General features: G+C 34.8%; 1 protein-coding gene across 11 annotated transcripts in view; it reads left to right on the top strand.

Annotated features, from left to right (window-relative positions):
- The window catches only part of GABPB1 (GA binding protein transcription factor subunit beta 1), a 64,389-nt gene extending 52,278 nt beyond the window's left edge, over positions 1-12,111 (top strand). For 7 of the 11 annotated variants that reach the window (XM_025998696.2, XM_025998694.2, XM_072738539.1 and 4 more), the window contains 3 exons: positions 965-1,150; positions 4,204-4,319; positions 10,599-12,111. In XM_025998696.2, the coding sequence (XP_025854481.1) occupies positions 965-1,150; positions 4,204-4,319; positions 10,599-10,751 (455 nt within the window). In that variant the 3' untranslated portion in view covers positions 10,752-12,111. Of the gene's footprint in view, positions 1-964; positions 1,151-4,203; positions 4,339-10,598 lie in introns of all 11 variants that reach the window. The other 4 variants (XM_025998698.2, XM_072738541.1, XM_025998697.2 and 1 more) reach the window with 2 other exon arrangements.
- Positions 12,112-12,611: the final 500 nt, after the last annotated feature.

The raw sequence follows: 12,611 nt of genomic DNA, 5'->3' as shown, positions 1-12,611 counted from the left end.
CTGATTTATATCAGTGAGCATGATTTTTGTCAGATTTATCTATGTTTTGCATTTAGTCGTTTTAATTGCTGGGTAGTATTCCATTGTATTAATCTACCAGAGTCTGTTTATCCTTCTTCTTTTGATGGATATCCGGTGGTTTCAAGTTTATTATTATCATGAGTGTAGCTGCTGGGAATGTTCCTGCCCATAGGTCTTTTGGGATCAGTATTGCCTGTGGATTTCACAGGATTGCTTGTGGGAAAGGATTTTGGCAGTATTAAATTGTGATTTCTTTACCCAGGTGAATCAGGGGTGCCGTTTTCAGCTGCCAGAATCCTCTCTGGGCCTCTTACAAGATATTAACATTCTTTGGATTTTATTTATATGAATTTTAATATATTATTCACTATCATTGCAGTACTTGACCTGTGTGCCACTTGCTATCAAGGCAACCCCTTTCTCACATAATCCAAAAAGGGAATACTGTTTATTCTTTTTACTTGAAAAATACAGATTTTTGTGTTTCATTGAACATGGAAATGCATTCAACTCATGTAAATATAACTGGCAAATAACTCATGTAAATATAAATGGAGTACAACCACATACAAAATTCTCTTTTGGATTATAAAATTTTATTAAGCAGGTATAACCTGTGTTATATCTGTGATCTTAGGAGATTATATAAATTTTGTACCTCATATAAACAATATAAATATTGTTTATTTAAATATATGCATGTGTAGTTAGATATACACCTGTATAGTCACAACTCAGTTAATTATAAATTGTGGGACTTGTAGTCCATTATCTATATAGATATATACAGCACCACGGAAGAGTGGATTTAATAAAAACCATGTAAAAGCTTTTCTGTGTCAGAACAAAACAGGGAAAGCAAAAGTAGCAAAGCAAAAATGAACTAGTCATATTTATTTTTATGTATGTTCACTGATTTTTACTTTTTTTTTTTTTTTTCCAGTAGTGGCTACGGAGGAGGTAGTTACTGCAGAATCTGTCGATGGTGCCATTCAACAAGTAGTTAGTTCAGGTGGTCAGCAAGTCATCACAATAGTCACAGATGGAATTCAGCTTGGAAATTTGCACTCCATTCCAACCAGTGGAATAGGTCAGCCCATCATTGTGACCATGCCAGATGGACAACAAGGTTGGTAGTAGGCATGTGCATGAAGTTTGAATTTATTCTCAGTGCTTGGCATTTATTTTTGCCTTAGATTTTGTTTTTGTAATCTTTTGCAATAGATTTCATTGACTAATTTTATTTGCTTGGGTTAGTATTGAAATTAGCTTGCTTTCTCTGAGTTTATCTAGGTGGAAAGAGGAATTGGCTCCCAAGTATTCTGGTTGGAAAATAAACTTAAGTAAATAATTCAGAATCCACTTTGGACAGTAATTCCTTATGCCATTTATTGCAGTTCAGATATCATACAGTCTTTTAAAAATACCATATAAGAAAAGGCTCCTTACAAAGAGGTTGGACTTAGGACTTACAGTAGGAATGTGGTAGCTACTTTTAGCAGCTTTGTTGGTAATTTTCTCATTTTTTCCCTCTTGGAAACTGCTGAGAGTAGAAGATAGATTAAACAAAAGCCCCAGCTACATTCTCAGTGACCGTAAAAGGCTGAGGAAACCATAAAATTCCCTATTTTAGGTGCTGCCGAAAACATCTAAGACCATTAGAGCCAGGGCAAGAGAACCCTCATGAAAACTCAACAGTGGTACATCAAGAAAGGAGAAGAGATTGAGCTCAAAGATTAGGAATAAATACACAGCAAGACAGGGCCCACTCTGCATTGGAGTACTATCAGTAGGTCTGAGGTAGGGTAGGGCATGGATGCTTGAGGAAGAAGGAGAAGGTGCAGAAAATTCCTATCTGAGCTAGCATTGCCTTGTACCCAGTGCCCCCCTCCAACACACAAAATGTGTATGCACACCTATAACCTTTTAGAAAATGATTAGGATTACAGAGACTGTGCACCTTTTATGGCCAGTGAAGGAATTGGGAAAGGGAAGGGCTAGAGCTAGAAGTTCTCCTAAACCAGGTTTGGCTTAGAGTGACAGAGGAGTTATGGCTCTGTAGAGTGGCCAGGTCTCAGGAAAAAGTTGCTTTAGCAGAAGAAGAGGAACCCCTTACCTGTGAAAACTGGGAAGCCATTCTCTTCTGTTTTGCAGAAATCTGCTGATGGCTCATCCAAGATTTGGATCAGGCCCAGATGCTTTCACAAAGCTTCAAAGAAATAATTCTTTTTTTTCCCCAAAGAACTAATTATATAGAAATAAGAAAACTTGCAGTTTATATCAAGCATATAATGTTTCTAAAAACTGACATTATACAGACTAATCTCATCCCATGAACAAATGGAAAGAAATGCCATGTTTTTGGATGAGAAGATTCACTATCATAAAGCTCTCCATTCTTCCTGAGTTAATTTATAAATGTAACATGCCATGAAAAAAAAAAAGTCTGTTTTAGTTTGCTAGGGCTGCCACAACAAAATACCACAGACTGAACGACTACAGAAATTTATCTTCTCACAGTGCTAGAGTTTTGAAATCCAAGATCAAGGTGTTGGCAAGTTTGGTTTCTTCTGAGGCCTTTGTCCTTGGCTTGTGGATGGCTGCCTCCTCGCTGTATCCTTGTGTGGTCGTCCCTCAGTCTGCTAGTGTTGTCTGTGTCTTAATCTCTGCTTCTCAAAAGCACACCAGTCTTACTGGGTTAGGGCTCACTCACTTGACCTTATTCTACCTTATTTACCTCATTAAAGGCCCGATATCCAAATACAGTCATGTTGTGGTATTGGGGGTTAGGACTTAAGTCTTTAGTTTCGAGGACACAGTTCAACCCATAACAGAGACTAACAAGGTTTTTCCTGGAACTAGACAAATTGATCCTGAAGTTTGTATTAATGGGAGGAGAAGGGAAGAAGAATAAGGAAACTTAATGAGAGGCGCGCTTACTAAATATTAAAGTAAACTTTTAAAGGCTCCATAATTCAAAAATGCATAACTGACATGTGAATGAATATATACAGTCTCTGCAGGCAGTCCAATGAAGCAGATGTAAGGTTCTCAATTCTTCTTGCATTAATTTAGAAGTATAATGTAAAGTTACATTTAAGTTAAAAGTTAAAAAAAAACACTTTAATTCTCAATATTAGTAATGTTTTAAATTACAATGTACTAGTTTACTTTTTTCCATTTCTGTATACATTGATAAATGACAGAGTTTTTAATATGTTGACAAAAAACTTTAAAGACTGTAACACAATTGTAACTTTTCCCATGGATTATTTTATTTATTTATTTACTTATTTATTTATTTATTTTTAAAGATTTTATTTATTTATTCACGATAGACAGAGAGAGAGAGGCAGAGACACAGGCAGAGGGAGAAGCAGGCTCCATGCCGGGAGCCTGACGCAGGACTTGATCCCTGGACTCCAGGATCGCACCCTGGGCCAAAGGCAGGCGCTAAACTGCTGAGCCACCCAAGGATGCCCTCCCCATGGATTATTATAATTGCTTTGCAGTTCCAGCTCTCACAGTCATCTCTGTGGTCCCCTACTGCCTGCTGTAGAGCAAGGACAGCCTCTCTCTCTCTATGTATATATATATTTACATCTGTATAAAGAAATACTAAAACTTAGGGACAAAGTCCGACAACCCAAAAGAAAAACAAGCGACACTTATAAACCGACAACATTCATAATACTGTATCCACACAGTGGAATATTATGCAGCTAAAGAAAAGCAGGCTCTGTATGTACCGATGAAAGATACCCTAGATACATGGATTGAAGAAAGCAGAGGCACAGCAGTGTCTCTATTGTTTGTATGAATGTTGCCTTTTGTAGAAGACAGAAAAACGAGAATGTATATTCATGTTTGTTTTTATATAAATTAACACAAGAACAATAACAAGAAACCAATAAAAGTGACTCCATCATGCTTATTGGTTTGATTTTTAGCTGTATGATGAATAGATTATCTGTAGAATTTTTAAAAAATAAATAGGTGCTTTAAACAAATAGTGTTCATTTTTAATGAAGACAAATACGGACGTGCTCATAAAGCAAATTAATGCTTTGAAACTATTGGGACATGTTTCTTTTAGATGAGTTACATCAACAATGTCACACTAGTTTTATTTCTACTAAACTTATCTGAAAATGAAGTAATGTGTACATTTTTTTATTTTAGTATTAACAGTACCAGCAACAGACATTGCTGAAGAAACTGTTATAAGTGAAGAACCACCAGCTAAGAGACAATGTATCGAAATAATTGAAAACCGGGTGGAATCTGCAGAAATAGAAGTAAGGAGTCTTTTACCCGGTGTGTTTTGCTGCGGTCATCCAAAATAAATTCACTTTGCTTTTCTATATATATTTTTGGTCTTTTATATTTATTACTTACTGACAGTACTGTTTTGATACAGAATGAAAGTACGTAGTATTATTTTGTCTAATTATTTGCTTATACATATAGCAAGCCCTCAATAAATAAATATTGAATGAATGAATGAATGAGTGAAGAATTTGTTTATAACAAAGTCTGTCCTTGTGATAACATTGTAATGAATTTGGTTCTTGCACTCCATCCTTTATTTTCTGTTTAATTTACATGTATCATTCTCACAAGTCACTAAAGGAAATGTCACAGTGTATTGACAAAAAACATTCTTTTCTTTCAAAAGTCAAATGCAAAACGCCTATGTGGGCTGGAGGATCCTTTTAAAAAGGTTGATGTTTGTTGACTAGGTTATTTTTTAAAAAGCCGTAAATAACTACTTATTTCACTGTTAAATTCTTTAATAAGGAATTTAAGTTGAGACTAGCAGTTGATAGGATTCAGCTTTTTCCTCCCTCTACCCAAACTAGTTTGGAAGTGGAACCAAACTATAGTGCCTCACAGGTTTTTTTATTACATGACTGTAAATAAAACTGTTACCTGAATTTGATATTCACTCATATAAGTAAAAATAAATTTATTCTGGAATAACTTTGAAAGATCAATTGCAGTGTAAAGAACCCTGGACTTGAATGAGCTGGATTCAAATTCCACCTTTTGCCTCTATTGGCTTTGAGGCAAGTTATCTTACCTTTCTGAATATCATTTTTATTTTCTCTCAGATTAGTTTTTGGATAACAATATCTGCATTTTGGAGATTTTGTTAGAATTTTAAAAGTCAGCATACTCATTATGCACATATTCCAAATATCTGATATATGTAACCAGTAAATGTTGCTGAATATCTTAAATAGTAATATTAGTGAACATCTAAGAATTCTTATGTGTCTTGTTTCATAGAAAAGAGGATTTTTTTTTTAAAAAGTCACTAAAAAGCAACATAATTCTGATTGAGGACAACTAGAATATATTTTTGCTCCAGTTCATTTAAATATAATGCTGGCACATCTTTAAGCCAATCACAAAGAATATATTATTGAGTTTAGCAAGAATCCAATTCATGGCTTAACCAGAGTGTTTGGTAAAAAGTATGACTTTAATTATTGAGGATAAGTTGTTTTGTTTCTTCAAAATTTAAAATGATATTCAGTACACAGAAGTTCTTATATTCCATTGAACAGTTTCAACATAATTATTATTTAGTAATTTTTTTAAAAAGATGTTATTGATGTATTAGAGAGAGAGAGAGCACACAAGCAGTGGAGAGGAGCAGAGGGAGAAGGAGAAGCAGACTCCCTGCAGAACAGGGAGCCTGCTGCAGGGCTCAGTCCCAGGACCCTGGGATCATGACCTGAGCTGAAGAAAGACACTTAACCAACTGAGCCACCCAAGTGCCCTTTAGTAATCTTTTAAGTGTTTTTTTTTTTTGTGTGTGTGTGTCAGATGATCTTTTCTGGTGCATAAGGTGAAAAGTTTGTCATGTACTTTGCTTTAACTATTTTTTTTGCTTTATTAAATAAAACATTTTAAAATTATTTGAATTCTTATTAAACATAAACTTACTAAATTCAACAAATTATATATTTCAAACAATGATTGTGCAGCCTGTACCTTTGTTTACCTAATAACCTGTAAGAGTTGCTGTTTTCCTCAAAGTTCAACCTGATTCCCCTCTTAGTCTTTCAGAGACCAGGGAGAATTATTGCAGGTAACAGGAAGGTATGAATTGAGGTATACAAATTAACTAGAACCAAGGATAGAACTTCAGGGAGATGGAGTCTTAGCTTGGTTTAAAGAAGTGGGGTTTTCTGTTTTTAATAATTAGAGCTTTCGGGTAATGGAAATCTTATTCTCCATTATGGAAAATGTTCAAGCCAAAGTTGTGTGATCTCTCTAGAGCTTTTACAGAGAGACCCTTGAAGCATGCAGTAAGTATAGATGGTGTAGGTGGGCTGGGGATATAGAATGAAGAGAGGCCTCCCATGTTTTCATCAAACCAGATAATCCTTTCCTTATAATAAATATGTGGAGTGGCTCTTCTGAACTTATTTTCATAGATGACCAGTGGAGTTGTCTTGGACTCCCAAGACTTTTATATTTCTAAGTGACAGTGTAACCATTAACTAAAAAAGTTTTCTCATGGGCAGTGGTTCTCAGTTTTCTCATGGGCAGTGGTTCTCAACTGGGGCACTTTTGACCCCAGGGGACATTTGGCATTGTCTGGAGACATTTTGGGTTGTCACAACTAGAGGCGTGCCACTGACCTCCAGGGGATAGAGGCTGGACATACTGCTAAACATCCTACAATGGACAGGACAGCCCCCACAGCAAAGAATTATCTGTTCCAAAAATATCCAAAATTGAGACTGAGGAACTCTGCTCTACAGGAATTAAAAAATTAACTCATTATACAGAATCTAACATGTGTGAGTTTTCTCTATATGTTTGCGTCCGCAACTACCAAAGTGACTGTTTATAAGTGTTAAGATTTTATATTTACAATTTCCTAACTGACATGGAGAGGTTTATTAATCTCTACAAAATTGGTTTAAAATGTAGAAAATGTATTATAAATGCTGAAGCTTTTATATCTGCATTATAGCAATATAACAAATGAAATAGATTTGTTTTTTGAAGGGGAGGTATGATTAAGACACCAAATTGCAATAATGTATATCACCCCCTTGATATTACTGCATTAAAGATATTTTTGGAAGAAGTGTGCTATGTATGGAATCAATGAATTCTTTTGTAATGTGGGAGGAAGGAAATATAAGTGCATTAGGAGTAACAGATTTTTTTCTATTTAGTTGTATGAATTCAGAAAATACCATTGCTTTTTCTTTGCGAGGGGAGTTAGAGATGAATGTTTGTTAGCAAGTTTATTTTTAATGAAATACTGGTGTCTTCTAACCAGTGCTAGATTGAGAATCCTTAGTGTTCTTTTAAAAATTGTTTTCTGTAAATTTTTCATAATGTTTTATTTGATGCAATTTTTTCAGTCTGTTTTTCTTTTGATATTCTTTTGATCTACCAAAGTTTAAAATTTTCTATAGTCCTACCGTCTTTTTTTTTAAAAATAATTATTCACTTATTTGAGAAAGACAGTGAGTGAGAGAGAACACAAGAGGGAGGAGGGGCAGAAGGAGAAGCAGACTCCTTGCTGAGCAGGGAGCCCAACGTGGGGCTCCATTCCAGGACCGCAGGATCATGACCCGAGCCGAAGGCAGATGCCTAACCAACTGAGCCACCCAGGCGCCCCAGTTTCTCTCTTTTTAAACAAATATTTAATGGTTAAGACTACGGGTATATTTTATAATTTTCTAATTGTGTCATCTTGATCTGGTTATTTAACCTTTTATAAAAAGGCTTGGTTTCCCCGTCAGTAACAGGGAAGAAATAACAGCACCTACTTTATCAGATTGTTGTAAAGTTTAAATAAGAATGGATGTAAAGGACTAGTATAATCATGGGCATATATAAGTGCTCATTAAAGGTTGCTATTATTATTATTTTCCAAAATTTATGTTGAAGTATGGTAGAAGATAACCACTATAATGAGTTTTTGCCTTATAATAGGTAAGGTAAAAATAAATTTGAATATTAGAAAATTAAAAATGATAACACTGTTTCAAGAGAATTGCTAGCTGAAGCCAAATTCAAGAATTTTGTTTGAAAATAAAAAAGCAAACTCGAGTCTTCCCTTGCCCTTTTATTCCATTGCTTGGGTTTGGAATTGTAGTGTAAGATAAATATCTTCTCTATTGTGACCAAATTGTGATTATCATCAAAATTTACTTTTTTGGAATTCTTCAGTGTTAAAGGAAAAATACATTAGTATTACATATTAGTAAATGAAGTTATGTTTATTTACAAATGTCAAAGTCCTTTCTACTGTGCTTTTATTGCAAAAGGTCAAAGCTATAGGATTGGCATTTCTATTTAAATATAAATCTCAAGTGTCAGTCTGTGCACTATTCATGTATGAAACAACCAAATTACTGTTTATGTTAAGGAAATGTCTTGCATATGGTATATGTTCAGTAAACATTTTAACAAATAAATTTGTAAACAAAGGATCTCTGAGTAAAATAAGAAGTGATATTTTCCACTTTTTAGAGATTTTTATTTTTTTTTGAAAATCAGATGGCAAGAAGATTCTCTCCCCAAACACCTATATTCTTGAGAAGTAAAAAATGTAAACACTTAAAAAAAAACCTTTAGTAATATTAACTATGCCTTCAATCTTGAGGATTAAATGTACTCAAGGAGTAGTGCTTAAGGACTTTTATCTTTCAGATTTACAGATACAGTCAAGAAATGCAGTGTAACCTGAATCTTTTATTTGGCCTAGTATGCAGAAGGGAACTGTCTTTTCATTTATATGAAGATATATTCTAATTGAAATAAAAATATGCAATAAGGAAAACAAACTGTATTTCCTGTTAGAGTACCTCAGTTTGCTTTCATCTTCTGGGTAATTGTGAATCCCTTGCTGTTTCTAAATGTTAATGAATAGCTAGTATGAAGAGATATCTTAGAGAATGTGTTCCAATATTTCTTAACCAAATTCAAAACTTTCCTTACCAAAAGATCTTATTTCTTAACACATGTAAAATTTTAAAACACTTATGCATGGGCATGAGTACTCCAGAGGTGGCAATCTAGCTCCTGGAGAAGCAGCACCCCTCTCCTACCCTTTCCATTGGTGTGCTCAAAGTCCTCCATAGTTCACTGCCAAGGTGGTGGTGTTGATTGTTTACCTGAGGCTCGACTCCTGGGTGTCCTTTCTGACTCGTTCCTACTCGGCCATCTTGCCTGGAGTAAGGGTAAGAAGTGGGTAAAAAATGGGTAGGTAGCAGGGTAAGATGTGGGCATTTCTTAAATTGGAGATGAAGGATGCATACGTTTCTTGTACATTTTATGTAAATGGAAGACTTGGAGACTACCTGTGTAATCAGTCATCCCCACATTTGGTGGATCCAGGGGAAAAATATATGTTGGATTTAGCTTTATTCCCAATATGGGGAAGGGAACAGGATCAAAGAAGGAAGGAGTATTATATTTGCTCCTCCTTGGAGACCATGTGAATAGTGAAAGGGAGGGAATCTTTTGGTGTTCACAATGGACGAGTTGAGGAAGCAGTGGAAGAGACCTTACTGTCCTCTTCCCCAGTACGCCCCTCACCTTCAGTTTCCTCTGGTCAAGTGTCTTGTCCAGTGTGAATCTGGCATCTCTTAGGATCAATAATGGTCCCACCCTGAGTCCCCGGCCCATCCCACTAAGAGGTCCCAGGCCTCTTAATGAGGTTGAGCTTAGGCCTGTGCAGGTTGAGCTTTTGTCCATGTACTAGAGATGTGAGAAAGGAGTCTTTGAAATTTTTTCCCTTAGGCAACTGAATAGGGGCAGAGTGAGGAGGAGAAAAGGGTGTCATTTTTATTGGACTAGATTTGTGTTTAGCTCCTACTTTATTGAGGAATTTAATACATATATTTTATATTTGTATAATTTAATGAATCACAGTAGAGAAATTAGTATTTTATTGGTTTGTAAAATAGGATAATTTAGAAAACACTAATCTAGACCAACACTCTTCATTTTAGAGATGAGGAATCCTACTTGTTACCAGAGGGGAAGATAGTATTAAAAGCAATAGTATTACAATCTCATAAACCCAATTGTGTTACCATGGAAAAGCTATGTCGTCTGGAAGCATTGTTTTCCTCATCTGTAAAATGGGCATCATCACTGTCTTAGAAGCTTATTGGAAATCACCTTATTTACTCACATGATGAGTACTCAATAAGTGTTAACTGTTTTATAATTTATTATACCTGTACATCAAAATGTCACAAAGATGTGAAGAGGTAATATTTCTCTCTTAAAGCTCTTCACTAGTCTTTATCATACATATAAAAGCACAAGTCCACAATCTGGGTTCATTATGTTAATCTTATTTTTAATTAGGGAATGATTCCTTGAGGTCAGAAACTAATCTATGTCATAGCGTGGAGCACAAAATTTGGAGCTTTAATTATCAGTGAATTGGTAGGGCAAGATGTCTCGCAAATATCAATAGGTGGCTACATCTAGCTCCTACAGATTTTTCTGCTTGAAGGATGCATGCTTGTATGTGTTAATCATGTATTCATGCAAAAATTGAAAAAACCTTTTTTTTTAATTAGGAGAGAGAAGCTCTTCAGAAACAGCTGGATGAAGCAAATCGAGAAGCACAAAAATACCGACAGCAGCTTCTAAAGAAAGAGCAGGAAGCAGAGGCCTACAGACAAAAATTAGAAGCTATGACTCGTCTTCAGACTAATAAAGAAGCTGTGTAGTTGAAATGAACACATAATCTGAATTTACTTTTGGTTAAGAAAGAACACAGTCTTGAACTGTACACAGCAAGGTGCAGTCGCCGGAAGCCAGGATAACAGAAGAGACTACAGATCGATGATCGGACTTAAGCCATGAGCTCTGAATTCTTGTAACATAAAACTTTACTTTAGAAGTTGTGAAATGTATTTAAAACTGAATTCTGTAAATAGTTTTTGTTTTTTTTACAGTTCCAAATGAGTTATAAAGATTGTTGAAGAGATCCAAAAACACAATAAGCCACTGTTTTTGTGAATTCTTTTTGATTTTAGTATGAACCTTTATTTCTCAGACACAGAACAGTTTTAAGGGTGATCGTTGTTGATTAGACCAAACGTTATGTAATAATTATGTAGTGGACTGATGCTGGAATTACTCCTGTAGGTATAAACTTCTATATGAACAGAAGATTTCTCCCAGGAAATCTTTGTACAGCTTTAAGTTGTCTCAGATTCTCTGAAAACATTTTTTAGAAAGCAAATTTTTATATTTGTTCAATTTCAGCTATACCCAAGTAGATTTACATGTATATGAAGCAAATATTTTTTAAAATTTCTGTTTGTACATATTCTGCATGTTTTATAATTTCAAAATGCATCACTTGCATAGGTATTTTTCCCACAAAGATGATGAAAGTTAACTAGGGGAAAAAAATCCTTTTATTCGGTAGGTCATTGAAAGTTAAGTAAGCTAGCAGCTGGTTTTATTGGAATGACAATGTTCTTAGAAGGAGCAGCTTACAAGATAACTTGAATTTGCAAACTGCAAAATCTATTCTTTTTTGAAAATTTCATAGTGGGGATGTGAAACTGTATTCTGTGCCTTCCATCATGATTTCCACATGAAAGCACTTTAAGGCACTGAATTTTAAGATAATGTTTTTGGAATACTCAGAGTATATGGGTTTCTGAAATATTTCATGGACTCATTTCCCCCAGGAAATTATTCTTATGGAAAAAAAATGCTTTTGTATGTAGAACAAGAACTTTTTGTACTACGGTGATGCTATAGATATGTCTAACATAACTTTTACTTTTCCCTGTGAAAGCTGTATGTCTGTGCTGTGACTTGCTCTCATCACAATATTGTTGAATTCCACTTAATGTATGGACATTAAACTCTGACATACTGTTCATTCTTTTTTTGTAAAACAGAACTTCAAACTCTTTTTTTCTTGCTTTGTTTTTTAATGTCTTTTTACTTTATGAAAATGTTTAATCCTAAGACCCTTCTAGATTACCCATCTGTATAAAGAAGCAATTACCCTTAAAACTGTACTCTGGCCTACTTTTCTATTTTACAATTAAATATCTTTTCCACATATGTTCAGTGTAGACTTATATTTTGACCACACATTAAAAATGTTGTTCTGTATATACAGCCATATCCCACCAGAATGAAAATATATGTTCCTCACACTGTGTCTTAAAAATCCTTGAGGTAATTTCTTGGGAATCTGCTAGCTCTTTCACTGGCATTATTATAGTTGTTAAGGTGATAAAAGGATCTGTGAATTTAGAAAGGTTTGAGAACAAATATTAGAATTCTAAAAAGGAGAGAAAAAGACCTTTTCAGTTTTTCACTAAATTTGACATATATTTTAAATGATCTAAAGCTAGGCCATATTTTCAGTAACATGAAGCCACTTTTTCTATGTTTTTTATTGCTTTAGTGCATTTATGAGTTTTTTAGGCAGAGTGCCTTTGACATATGCAGTTTTGGAGTGAAGGACCAATATGCTTACCCCAGAGTGCAAGCCACTTTAGACTTTGCTTCCTGGCCAGATTAGCCCCAAAGAGCCCTGAGACAGTGTTGGAAATGAA

Source organism: Vulpes vulpes, chromosome 15, assembly GCF_048418805.1.
Source record: "Vulpes vulpes isolate BD-2025 chromosome 15, VulVul3, whole genome shotgun sequence".
Taxonomy (NCBI): domain Eukaryota; kingdom Metazoa; phylum Chordata; class Mammalia; order Carnivora; family Canidae; genus Vulpes; species Vulpes vulpes.
Note: the sequence above shows the minus strand (reverse complement) of the source record. Positions and strands in the feature narration are given on the sequence as shown.